A 14,705-nucleotide genomic window follows, 5' to 3' on the forward strand; every position below is an offset into this window, starting at 1 on the left:
GTGAAAACAGTGGGGTTTGAGTGACCATTCATGCACAAAATAGAACAAAAGGCAACAATCACAGCCACTGTAAACACTGAGCAACTATCTTGGCTAGCATGTGCCACCACGTCCATATGAAATTCTTGGAGGCGGCCATTGAAAATATCGTTTTAGCGAAATCACGATTTTTTTTTTTCCAAGACAGGGTATAGCTTTTGAATTATCATTGCAGCGAGTTATCACATAACAAGAAGTTGCATAACGAGTGTGGACTGTTTAAGGAATAGTCGTGTTTGACTGAGTACTGTACTCTTAGTTGACCATGAGGTGTATGCCCTGTCTGAGAGGTTAGGATAATATAAATAAATGTTATTGCATTGAGAGGGTAGACTGTAGCACCAATCAAGCAGGGCAGTACTCCCAAGGTGGATGGAAAGCTGATGACAGGGAGAACTGGAGCTCCCGTTTCATCAGCCCTCGGGACTGCCTTCTGACCGTCCCCCTTTGCTGAACTTTTTCAGTGTTTCAGTAACACAGAGAGTGAGTAGGCTAGCATGCTCTCCAGTATAAGTTCCTCTAACTGTCAGCACCAAACTACATGCACATTACACACTACACAGCATGTCCCCCCTCCCCATATACCCCCCTCCCCCCAAAAAAAAAGCATTTCATCACCAAGCCTCAGAGTCCCGGGGGGAGGAGGGGAGACCATCGAAGCCCCCATCATCCGCCCCTCTCCTGGTGACTACCAAACGAGATGCCCGAAACCACTGTCTTACTCACTTCCTCTTCATTTCTGCAACATCTGTGGCCTTTCCTCAAAATTTTTCTCTGTTGAACACCACCTCTCCTACTCCATCCCTCACTTTTCTCTTCCCTACTGAGACTCAACTCTCTGGGCTACTGATAGCAAACCCTTCTCTGTATCCTCCTACTTTTTCTGTACTTGTTTAAGAGCCAGTGGTGGCTGTTGTGTACATGTATGCAACAACATATCTTGCTCTCTTGTTCCTGAACTTGAGTCTTCTGAATTCTCTGCTCTCTTTCTTCAGTTTTCCTGTCATTCTCGAACTGAATATATCTGTACTGTGTACATATCCCATAATTCTACTCATTATGAAAAATTCTTCAACTATCTTACTTCTAAGATGGAATGCATCCCATCAATTTCTCCTTTCCTTAAAATCTTGATTCTAGGAGATTTCAGTGCTCACCACCACCATTGGCTCTCCTCTCTTTTCACTAATGCATCTGGTGAACAGGCCTACATCTTTTCTATCCTTAATGACCAAGAGCAGCTTGTACAGCACCCTACCCATAACCCTGACTTGGAAAGAGTTCCAACATGTGTGACAGTTGATCCTTTTACTTACGCTGTTGGGCTTCTCTGAACATAGCCTTGTCGCCTTAACCTATGCTGTCGCTCCAGTAAGGCCTGTGGAGCTTCCCAGGAAGCGGTGACTGTGGCACTTTGGTGCTACTGATTGGGAGGCCCTCAGACAGTGCTCCTTTGATTTTCCTTGGAGTGATTATTGCTTCGATGACCGCGAGCCATATGAGAATGCTTTGCGTATTACAGAGGTTATTCTTTTGGGCATGGAAGCATACATTCCTTTCTCATATCATTTGACTAATGCAAAAAAGCTTTCGTTTAATCATGCATTTTCTAATGCTGTCCACAGCAAGGAGAAAGCCTAGAAAAGGTACTGGAGCCAACCCACCCCAGAATCTCAACTCTTCTATTTTTCTTCCCTGAATCATCCAAAGTCTGTTCTTCTCTCAGAAAAAAATAATGTCATTCCTGCTAAGTGCTCTGAACTCCCTAACTCAGATTCTTCGCACTCATTCTGGCACCTTGCCAGAAACCTCTCAAACAACTTTACTTCATCATCCTTCGCTCTTTTCCACTCTGATGTCTCTGTTGCTGTTTCTTCTACTGATAAAGCAGAACTGTTCACTCATACTTTCTCCTCCAATTCCACCTTAAACCATTCATCACTTCCCCCATCTGACTTCCTCATGGCTGACACTAAAATTTCTTCAATTGATGTATTTTTGGCCATCATTGACCTGAATACTGACAAGGCACATTGGCCTGATGGGATCCCTCCTGTTATCTACAAGAACTGTGCTTCTGTGCTTACACCCTGCCGAGGTAAACTCGTTTGCCTTTGTCCATCAACCTTTCCTTCTTGCTGGAAGTTTGCTCTCATTCAGCCTGACCCAAAGAGGGTGACCATTCCCAGCTCTCTAATTATCACCCATTTGGATTAACATCCTGTATTTCAAAAGTTTTTTAGTCCATTCTTAACAAGAAAACAAAATTGAACATCTTTCCTATCACAACCTTCTCTTTGATCGTCAGTATGGGTTCCGCAAGGGATGCTGCACTGATGATCTTCCGGCCTACCTTTCAGACTCCTGGTTATCCTCCTTTCGAGACTTTGGTGAAAGCTTTGCCATTGCACTCGACATCTCAAAGGCTTTCAGTCGAGTGGCATAAATCTTTACTAGAGATGAAGACAAAGAAGGATAGAAATCTTAAGAGGGCCAAACTGCCCTCTTAAGATTTCTATCCTTCTTTGTCTTCATCTCTAGTTTCCTTTCTGTTCGTTCTGTAGCTGCTATTGTACAGTAGATGGCCACCTTACTTCCTCTAGAGCCATCAGTAGTGGTATTCCACAGGGCTCTGTCTAATCACCAACTCTCTTCTCTCTGTTCATCAATGACCTTCTGAGCTGTACTTCTAACCCTATCCACTCACATGCTGATGACTCCAGCTTTCACCTTTCCATTTGGTTCCAGCAGCATCCATCACAGTAGTTACTTCAACAAACAAGGAATGAGGTTATAGCACACTTAATGTCTGACTTGGCTCATATCTCTGATTGGGGTGAAAGTAATCTTGTTGTTTTTAATGCATCAGTAACTCAGTTTTCACAGCTTTCAACCCAACAAAATCTTGTGCAGGAGTGTCCTCTAATTTTTAATAATATCCAGCCCAATCCTTCATCATTTCTGAACATACTTGAGGTTTCATTCTCTCGGGATTTATCTTGGAAAGATCACGTTATCTCTCAAGTAAAATCTGCTTTGAAGAGATTAGACATGCTAAGCTGACTCCATGCCTTCTTTACCACTGCACAGTTGTTGACTTTATAAACGGGTTTCATTCGCCTGTTTTGATCACAACTCACATGTGTGGGGAGGCTCCCCACATACAGCTCATCTCAGCAAGGTTGAGTCAAAGGCATTTTGTATCATTAACTCTCCTCCTCTTACTGGCTCCCTTCAACCTTTGTCTTTTTGCTGCACTGTTGCATCTTTATCTCTTTTCTTTTGCTACTTCAATGGTCACTGCTCCTCTGAGCTGTTTGCTTGCATCCCTCCACCACTACAGTGGGCGCATAGCTCCCGTCTAATAAGACACTCTCATCCGCTTTCTCTCCATCTCTCTAATTCAGGGGTTAACTGTTACTCCCAGTCCTCATGTATACAACAGGTCAAACCTGGAACTTTCTCTCTCTGTCTGTATTCCCTACTGCCAATGATCTCCAATCTTTCAAACACAGTGTTTCAAGGCATCTTGAAATGAACGGATCATTAATTTGGCTCTCTGTAATCTTGTTTTTGTTTTTTCATGGAAGGAACATATTGCAGGTGCCTGGTCTTTGGTTCCTTCTTTCTTGCATAAAAAAAAAAAAAAAAAGTGGAGATTGTTTTAACTCTTTTCTATGGGAAATATCTAGCCTAAATGTGCAACACTTATTTGTAGTGAAGGGGTTAACAGGGAATCCTGGAGAAATAATGAAAAAAGTTGTAAAGTATTATACAGCAGAGTAGAGTACTGATACTTAATATTACAAAATGGGAATGAAACTACACACAGAAGTATTGAATAATAAATCCTTTATTAGGATTCTACTGTACATGCTCTTAAGTGTGGGAGTGTGACCTCTCTATGTGTGTGCGTGTGTGTGTGTATTGCATGCAGACCCACTGGTGCCGGTTGGTCGAGGGTCGCTTCCTGGGTCGCTGCCGGGATCCCACCCTGGCACCATGGTGAGGGAAGGCAAGGCGACTCCTGGTGCCACACTTACCTCAGCTGCGGCTGGTAGGTCTCACAGCATTTATGACACCCATTATCGACACTGTTCATCATGTAGTCCTTACCAGCCCTTTATAGTTAATCCAGTTATTGTCAACTCTGTGTACGCTGTACACTTCAACTTGGCCTTAAATTGCCATCTCTTCACCTTGAATGCTGAGCTGTAACAAGAAATTAAAACAAAGAATTAAAATCACAGTTGGAATAATTGTTGGATGGGAAGAATGGTTTGAAAGTTTTGGTCCAACTTGTACCCTCTTCTGAAACAGGTCCCAGGTTGGGCTGAAACAGTTGTATATTCCTATCTTCCTTATGAACAACTTTTCCAAAAGTGGGTATTTGTTAATTCTCCCATTTAGATTTCACAACACTGATATCATGACATGAGATTAACACCCAAATATGGTGCTAGTTATGAGGAAGTGCTGTGGTGAGGTGTACAGTCATAGTACAGTATTATCCTATTCAGCCATTGAGCTGCAAAAGCTGAGCTGCAAAGGAGGAAAATTTCTACCAGGTTAAGTGAAATGAAGTATTTTACTTTCCAGTACTGTGGCACCATTTAGTTGCAATACCAGCATTAAAGTGTTTGTATTTTATCCCATTTATATACATTGCCTGTACTGCCATGGTTTATTTATTATTATTTCTACAGTATTAATATTATTAAATTATTAGTCATTATTTTTATTATTATTATTATTATTAATATTATTTTTAATTGTTATTGTTATTGTTATTTTTTTTATCATTATTATAGTAGTTGTAGCAGTAGTAATGTAGCTGCCTAGTTTAATCACTGTTCCAATATTACTGTATTGGTAAAACAGCACATTGTACTACCTATTGTCGTCTTAGTATCAGTTACATATTATGGCCCATTGCCTGTAATCATATCATATTTTTCATAGTTAGCAACTTTCCTATAAATTATTGTATCTCTTACTGCTCAGATCATATCATCATCGTCATCAGAGGTATCTGAAATATACAGTAATTTCTTGCCTTTCGTATATATAAAGATTATCCGGATTTTGATGTGTCCTATTATAATTTTGCTTGCATTTTTTTCTCTCATTAAAAAGCTTGAGATGCCCTTCATCTGTATTTTCTGCTATATTGCTTATTGTACGCAAGATTAGAGTTATGTGTAATGCTTCATATGAAGGAGGTTGTGGGTGAAATACTGGTATTTTATATTCACTAAAAGTCATAGTGCTGCAGTACAGCAGTACTTGTACAGTATATTGAGAAATTCTCGTAATCTAGTACTCACTACTTCATATGAATCCTATTGTGTTTACTCTGAATATAACCAAAAGTTTTAGATGTGCTTGATATACAGTATGTTCCTCTCTTCTGCCAAGTATTATCCTTAGTTAATTTGCTGTAATAAGTTTACAGTATTTTATTATTTGGTTGGAGAACTCATAGATCATGTTTTAATTTGTTATCAGCATACATCTGTGTCAGACAGCTTGGTAGGTACATTATGGTTTTGAAACTTAAATAAATAAGTTGAAATGGTATCTGGTAAAAACATTTCTTACCTTTAATATTTTACCCCAGATTTACCGTATTTCCCGGTGTATAACATTCATTTTTTAAACTAAAAAGTTTCTCAAAGTATGTCCTGCACGTTATACAACGAAGCTACCTATTTTAGTGAGGAAGGAATGGGCCAAAGTCGAACCCAGAAGTGGCTATGTCTTCCTGATACTGATGAAAGTTTACTTTGCATTATTTTTCATGCTTCAGATTCTCTTGGCTGTGTTTACAGTAGGCCTGTACTATTATGTTATCATACAGTGAATAATTCTTCAGTCTTTATCAAAGTACTGTATGGGCACCAATACTTTAGCTTTTCACATGACCGACGATGCTTTGAAAGGTTTGTTTACCGCCAGCTTTATGGACGGTGTTGCCAAACAGAAAACTTCAAAAGGGCTAAGCTCAACTTTTAAACACGCTAAACTATAGTGCTACACTGCTACACCCATAGCAGTCAGGAAATTTGTCTCTGAACAGACTTGTCTCCTAAACTTAATATTGTAATTAATGAAGCTACATGAATATCCGTAAAGAAATAATTTCCTTTGCTTTTAAGTAAAGAGATTACAGAATATGACATCAAAGTTACAATGAAATATTTGCCAGCTTTGGTAACGCTGCTGTTTTGTAACTGGTGTGTCAGGCCAAAACAAATGCCATATATCGGTTGTTTCGAGTGGTTTAACATTTTTTCATCTGGGATTTCAGATTCTTTAGAGATATAGCGTGAAATGATACAGGTACCTGTACGTTTGAAATTAGAGTAGTGTACTATTGTTTGGAAAGAAATAAACTCCTCAAGAGCAGCACAGTAAGTATCCAGTGAAACATCGTGGTATACTGTAGTCCTGCAACCTCATGTTGTTAGGCTAGGCCTAGACCTAGTTATTTTCCAATTTTTCTCTTGAAAACTAAGGTGCGTGCTATGCACCAAAGTTCGCTATACAACGGGAAATACGGTTGGCACCAGGTTTGAGTTATTGAAGTACCATAATGGTAATACAGTAGTAATTTTAATGTAAATAACATGTACAGGATTCATTACGATAGCTTAATTTGCTTTTGATATTAATTATCCAGTGAAATATGTTAAAGAATCACAGCATAGGGCTGATAGGTCTTTTGGTAGTTACATTTTTATTATTTATTTTTCAGAGGTGCTTAATATTTGCAATACAATGTCCTAATCTGCAATGTTATTTTTTTTTATTTGACTGCAAGGCTTATGATCTAGGTTTGATAGTTTAGCATACATGTATTTAGAGATCCTCCCAGATCTGCAGTGTGTCTGTTATATTTTAGTATTAGTCCTGTGATCAGGGTTTATTTGTTATTGCATTGGCAGGTGCAGGTACTTTGCGATCTTGGTTAGTGGACAGCACTGGCCTGGACCAGCTGAGCCGGGATATCACAACCACACAGCATCACCTTCACCAGCTGACACGTCTGCTGTATGCCATTGACAATCACGATGACTGCTCGGTAACACATCTTTCTGTTTTTCCCTGCAAATGATTCTTTTACATTTTAACCTTTTTCACTAGGAGGGGGCTAATCTAAGGTGAATAAAATAGTCTTTTGAATGCAAGTTAGGAGGAATTCCATCGTGTATTCTTTCACCATGTAACACTGCCTTGTAAGTAAAATCCCAGTTAACCGGGAAGCCTGGGGAGTTCACCTTTCCGGTTACCAATTTTTCCCAGGTATCTGATATATACATAAGAACATAAGAAGAGAGGATAACTGCAGTAGTCCGGTTGTCCCATGTTAAGCAGCTCCTTACACATAGATATATCATTACAGTATATACAATACCACTTGTATCCAGGGCCACACTAACATTTTTCCATTGAAACAATCTCAGACACACCCCATTAACCTATACCGTGCTAGCAATGTAGATCTACGTCTATCTATCTATCTATAGCCCGACGCCCTAATCCCGCAAAGGGTGGCCGCAGACAAAACGCCTCCAAGTCACTCTGTCACCCACCATTTGACTCCCCTCCCCCCAACTCACCCCCCCCTCCCTCACATACCTCTCAACTCCATCCCTCCACCTCATCCTCGGTCTACCTCTCCCTCTCCCTCCCTCCACCTCACCTACATACACCCTCTTAGTCAGTCTTTCATTCTCCATCCTCTCCACATGTCCAAACCACCTCAGTGTATTTCTCCTAATCTTTTCAACCACATCCACATCTACCCCACAACGTTCCTTCACTTCTTCATTCGTCAACCTGTCCCTCCATGTCACTCCACATGCTCCTCTCAAGTAACTCATTTCCACTGCTCTCACTCTTGACTTGTTCCCCTCTTGCAAGGTCCACGCCGTCTTCCATACGTCAGGGTAGGGATCACAATACCATCATGCAGTGACTTCTTAACTTCCATACTCACCTCCCTATTTCTCATCACTGCTTTCAGTGTGCCAACAGCCTTCCTTCCCTGCTGTACCCTTTCACGTACTTCATCCCCCAAAGTTCCATCCTTACTCATCACACTACCCAAGTACTTGAATGCACTCACATTCTCCATATCCTCACCATCCAACCTCACTGCACACTCTGTGACTTCATTCCTCTCAAACACCATAACTTTACTTTTGTTTACATTAACTTTCAGCTTCCTCCTCCTACACACTGTCCCAAATTCATTCACCAAACCTTGCAACTCCCATTCATCTTCACTCAACAATACTGTATCATCAGCAAACAGCAACACCGGAAGCTTCCAAATCTCACCCTCATTCACATCCACTGCCCTACCTTGTACCTCCTTTACGACCCCATCCATATATATATTAAACAGCCATGGAGACATTACACACCCCTGTTTCAGTCCCACATTGAGATCAAAGAACTCACTCAGCTCACCATCCACTCGCACTGTAGCCCTAGCTCCCTCGTACATACTCTTCACAGCACTCAACAATTTCCCCTCCACTCCATATATTCTTAATACCTTCCACATACCTTTCCTATCTATTCTGTCATAAGCTTTCTCCAAGTCCATGAAGGCAGCGTACACTTTCCTTCCCTTCTCTAGATACTTTTCCACTAAACATCTTAGAACAAATATCTGATCTACACACCCTTTCCCTTCCTAAATCCCCCTTGTTCTTCTCCAACTAGCTCCTCTGTCATATGCCTAACCCTATCAATGAGTATTCTACCATATATTTTACCAGTCACACTAAGAAGGCAAATACCCCTATGGTTACCACATACTTCTCTCTCCCCCTTTTCCTTTGTACAGAGGAACAATTATACCTGATTTCCAGTCCTCTGGAACCCTTCCCTCTTCCCAAGCCAATCTACACAACTTCCATATCCACTCCACAACAATCTCACCCCCATACCTAAGCATTTCACCACACACTCCATCAATTCCTGGGGCCTTTCCCAGCTTAATCTTCTTCATCGCTTCCACTACTTCTGACCTACTGATCTCTTCCTCCTCCTCTCTCATCTCTTCTTCTCCCAGCCATTCCCCAACCACTTATACTCACACTGCTCTCACTCTCTACATTCAACAAATCCTCAAAGTGCTCCTTCCATCTCCTCAATTTCTCTCTCTTCTCCACCAACAATCTATTATTCCTATCTTTCACTCCCCTACTATTTCCCCTTTCACACTGCCTTACTTTCTTTACCTCCTTCCAAAACAATTTCTTACTCTCCCTCCATTTCACACTCAGATTCCTCCCAAACTCTTCATCCACTTTCTTCTTACTCTCCTTCACCAGTCTCTTAACCTCCCTTCTCCTGCTCACATATACCTCTCTCTTCTCTCTCTCATCTTCTCCCCTACCTCTACTCGCCAACCATTCACCATATGCCTTCTTCTTTTGTTCCACAGCTCGCTTCACCTCATCATTTCACCATGCTGTACCTTGCACACCCCTACATCTCCTCCTCACTCCACAAACCGCCTCACACGCTGCGCCTATCTCTTCCGTGAATATCTTACATACGTCTTCCACCCTTCCATCTGCTCTAGCTCATACCCTCCCAGTCTTTCTTCACTATGCTCTTATACTCTGTCCTCTTCTCACTATCTTGCAGTTTCTCCACTCTTCTCACCGGAGTTGCTTCCTCCTGTCTTCCCCTTCGCCTCCTCAACCACTTTCTTTGCAGCTCTACCTTGGCCATCACTAAGTGATGGTCCGAGACTCCATTCCCCCACCCTCTCCACACCCTTGCATCCAACACTTGTCTTCTCATTCGCTCATCCACACACACGTAGTCTATCATTGCCTTTCGTTCAACAAGTTCACCATCCATCCTCCTCATTACTCTCCATGTATACCGGTGGATCATCTTATGTCGAAAGTAGGTGTTGGCTATTGCCAACCCCTTACCAGCACAGATGTCCACCAAAGCACTACCATTCCCATCTACTTCCGCTGGCACACCCCACTGACCAACCACTCCATCCACTCGTACATTCCCGACTTTGCCATTCATGTCTCCAATCAACAGCACTCTCTCGCTCCTCTCAAACTTGTCCATACATGCTTCTACTCTCGCCCAAAACTCATCTTTCACTCTTGCCACTTGATCCTCTGTTGGAGCATACACACATACAATCGCCCATGCTTGTATACCTACTTTCATCCTCACCCATACAATCCTTGCACCCACTGTTCCATACTCTCTTATATTCTCCTTCCACTTCTTGCTGATCATCAGACATACTCCCTCTCTTGCCCTCTCATTCTCACTGACTCCCGCACATATACCTACACCGTATTCCCATTCTCTCATCCTTCCACCTTTCCATTTAGTTTCAGTCAATCCACATATATCCACTTTTGCATCCTCAAGCACCTGGACAATCTCTCTCTCTTTCACTTCATCATTCACTCCTCTCACATTCCACGTTCCTACTCTCAGAATGTCCTTTGTCCGTTCCTTAGTCGTCAACGTATGGTCCGTCCGGGTCCGAGGCGCTTTATTTGCTTTTTTAGTTAGTTCTTTTTACGGGGTGGGGCACTAACCCACCACCAACCCTTTTAGTCGCCTCATACGACAAGCAGGGATACTGGGGGAGTATTCTTGAAACCCCCCTACCCCCAGGAGTGCGGGAGGCGAGTGAATCACAGGCTCACAGACGCTCTGCTCTGTCAGTAACCTTGAAGATTTTAGAGGTCGGGTGGCACCAACCTAACTTGATTTGAACCTGCTTTCTGGCTTTGGTGATTACTTTTATTAGTGCCAGGGATCTTATATTGATGTATTAAGCCCATTTACCCACAAAAATAATCCAAAATCTGTTTACAAGCTCACAGATGCTGTGCTATCAGATTTCAGAGGTAGAGTGGCACCAATCTGACACAATTCAATCAACTTTCTGGCTTCGGTGATTACATTTATTAGTGCCAGGGGTACTATATTGATGTATTAAGCCCTTTTTGCCAGAAAAAAAAAATCCAGAATTGGTTCTCAAGTTCACAGATGCTCTGCTCTCTCAATAACCTCGAAGATTTCAGAGGTAGAGTGGCACCAGCCTAACCCGATTTAGCTAACTATCTGGCTTTAGTGATTACTTTTATTAGTGCCAGGGATCTTATATTGATGTATTAAGTCCATTTAGCCAGAAAAAAAAAAATCCAAAATTAGCTGGCATAGAGGGGTATCAGTTTATTTTTTTGCCCAGCACGGTATGGGTTAAAGTAACACACTTGGTTGCAGTGTCTTGCGGTAGTGCAAAATGCACACAGTAAGTCTGTTTTGTTAAATAGTGTATTATTCAATATTTTATTCATCAAATACACAAAAATAAACTAAAGAAATAAAATGAGCATTGATTGGTGAACTGATGATCTGGAAAAAAGTGTTCTACAGTAGAGTTATCATGACTCCCTTGCTCACAGCTGTGTATATGTGCTGTGGCCTACCCATTTATTCCTCACCTGACCGTTGTCACTCCACCCCTCACTCGCCACTAGCTGTTTGCCAGATACAGTGATACAGTACAATAAATATGTAGGAATTGCAGGCACAGTAATTTTGCCAAATGAAATAAATGATTAATTTCTATCAGCTAGAGTTTATATTTTCTGCCAGTGCAAATGCGTTTGAAGATGACAGTGTCAGTGAAAAAATGTTCTAAGATTATATTATCTTAGAATGCTTTTCATGACAATGCTGATGCAGATGCATTCTAAGATGACATCTTAAAACATCAGATGATAATACAAATGCCGTCTAAGATGACATCGTCCTAGAACACAATGATGACAATGCAAATGCATTCTAAGATGACATCATCCTAGAACACAGTGATGACAGTGCAAATGCATTCTAAGATGACATCATCCTAGAACACATCTGATGACAGTGCAAATGTGTTCTAAGATTATATACAGTATATCATTGCACTATATACATTACCACTTGTATGCAGGGCCACACTAACATTTTTCCATTGAAACAACCTCAAACACACCCCAGTAACATAACATACTTGGTTGCAGTGTCTTGCGGTAGTGCAGAGTGCACATGGTAAGTCTGTTTTGTTAAATATTATTTATTACTTTATTCATCTCAGAAAAATAAATTATGAAATAAAGCTTGAGCATTTATTGGTGAACTGATGATCTGGAAGGAAGTAATCTACTGTAGTTATCACAGCTCCCTTGCTCACAGTTGTGTATACGTGCCATCACTGCCATGGCCAACCCATTTATTCCTCACCTGACCCGTCACTCCACCCCTGACTTGCCACTCAGCTGTTTTGCAGATAATACAGTAAATACATGGGAATTTCAAGCACAGTAATTTTGTCAGATAAATTGTTCATATCTGCCAGCCAGAGTTTAGCCTTTCTGCCAATGCAAATGCACTCAGAGATGACAATGCCAGTGCAAACGCCTTCTAAGATGACATCATCTTAGACCGCATTTGATGACAATGCCGATGCAAGTGTGTTCTAAGATGACATCATCTTGGAACACATTTGATGACAGCACCGATGTAAATGTGTTTTAAAATGACATCACCTTAAAACATCTGATGGCAATGCAAATGCATTCTAAGATGACATCATCATAGAACACATTCGATGACAATGCAGATGCATTCTAAGATGACATCATAAAATAGAATACATTTGATGACAATGTAAATGGGTTCTAAGATGGCATCATCTTGGAACGTATTTGCATTGGCAGTAAAGATAAACTCTAGCTGATAGAAATGAAGCATTTGTTTTGACAAAATTACTGTGCTTGCAATTCCTGTGTTTTACTGTATTATGTGCAAAGTAGTTGAGTGGCGAGTGAGGGGTGAAATGATTACAGTCAGGTGAGGAATAAATGGGTAGGCCATGGCATGTATACACAAGGAATCATGTTAACTGTATTGTAAAACACTTCTTTCCTGATCATCAGTTCACCAATAAAAACTCAAGGTTTATTTCTGTAGTTTGTTTTCCATGTTTTTATGAGTAAAATGAGTAATGTTTAACAGAATGGACTAGCCAAGGCACTGTAAGATGCTAGAAGCTTGTGGGTAGTTAGTGAGTGTTCGTTAGATAGAAAATGTACCAGTACCACACATTTTCCGCTGGTGAAGAATATACCTTATTTCAGTGGAATTATTTGTCTTGCTTTTATACACACACACACACACACACACACACACACACACACTAACTGGGGACTTCAATACAAATATAAATTGGAATACTCTAGATATAAATAGCCAAGAAAGCTGTTGGGACCAAAAGCTCCTGGATCTTGTACAAGTGTTTTTCTTAACGCAACATGTGAGGGAAACAACCAGAAAAAGAGGACTTGATGTACCTTCAGTGCTAGATCTAATATTTACAAGGCAAGAAAATGATATTGACAGTTTAATATATCACCCTCCACTCGGCAAAAGCGATCATGCAGTACTAAATTATAACTTCAGGATAGCATATGACATAGTAAACAGCGATGATAGTTACAAAAAGAGCCTAAACTATAAAAAGGGAAATTATCAAGACCTAAAGAAGTATTTCTTAGAAGTTGATTGGGAAAATGAGCTTAGAGGACAAGATTTAAATGCTGTATATAAAAATTTTTGTGAATTTTATGAAATAGGAGTCCAGAAGTACATCCCACAGCACAAAGAAGCAGATAAGAAAATACAGAAATTGTTCAATACAGAATGTAAAAAATCAAAAGAAAGAAGAGATTTGTTGTGGAATAGATACAGAAGACACAATAGTGAAAGGGCGTATAATAATTACAAACAGGCAAGAAACGACTATACAAGAATAAGGAGGGAAGCCCAAAAACAGTTTGAGGAGGATATAATAAATAAAAGTAGTGATCAACCAAAGCTGTTTTACAGCTATATCAGAAGCAAAACTAAAGTAAAAGATATAATACAATCCATTACGGACGAGGGAATCACTTATACACAAGAGAAAGATATTTGTGAAGCACTAAATAAGAATTTCCAATTAGTTTTTACAGAAGAAAAAATTTTGAGAGGGACTATGTGGAACACGCATGTCCACACATACTACCAGATATACAAATAGCAGAAAAAGTAATACAGGAGGAGTTAAGTAGATTAGACAGAGGAAAAGCAAGTGGTCCTGATGAAATTTCATGTTGGGTATTACGAGAATGTGCAAAGGAGTTAAGTAAACCATTATTTTTAATTTTCAAGAAATCCTTGAGTCAAGGTAAACTACCTGATATTTGGAAAAAAGCAAATATTGTCCCCTTATTCAAGAAAGGAAATAGACAAAATCCACTCAACTACCGACCAGTATCACTGACCAGTGTTGTAAGCAAGGTATTAGAAAAACTTATAAGAAAAGCTTGGGTAAACCATCTAGAAGAACACAGTATGATAACAGAAAGACAGTTTGGTTTCAGAAAAGGAAAATCATGTGTTACTAATCTGTTGAGCAACTATGACAGAGTAACAAACACAATACAGGAAAGGGAAGGATGGGTGGACAGTATCTATTTAGATTTCAAGAAAGCTTTTGACACAGTACCACACCAAAGATTTTTATGGAAACTGTACCATCAAGGAGGAATTCGAGGCAAACTGTT

The 14,705-nt window shown here is 40.4% G+C and overlaps 1 protein-coding gene across 1 annotated transcript in view; it reads left to right on the forward strand.

The window, feature by feature from the left end:
- Positions 1–14,705, forward strand: part of LOC145415709 (oxysterol-binding protein-related protein 6-like) — a 521,853-nt gene that overhangs the window by 17,831 nt on the left and 489,317 nt on the right. Inside the window, exons 2-3 of the mRNA XM_080284933.1 lie at positions 3,977–4,096; positions 6,987–7,123. Coding sequence (XP_080141059.1) covers positions 4,042–4,096; positions 6,987–7,123 — 192 coding nt within the window. The 5' untranslated portion in view covers positions 3,977–4,041. The remainder of the gene's footprint in view (positions 1–3,976; positions 4,097–6,986; positions 7,124–14,705) is intronic.

This window comes from Coenobita brevimanus, chromosome 103, assembly GCF_032717465.1.
Source record: "Coenobita brevimanus isolate Jiangsu-jjx chromosome 103, ASM3271746v2, whole genome shotgun sequence".
In the NCBI taxonomy this organism is placed as follows: domain Eukaryota; kingdom Metazoa; phylum Arthropoda; class Malacostraca; order Decapoda; family Coenobitidae; genus Coenobita; species Coenobita brevimanus.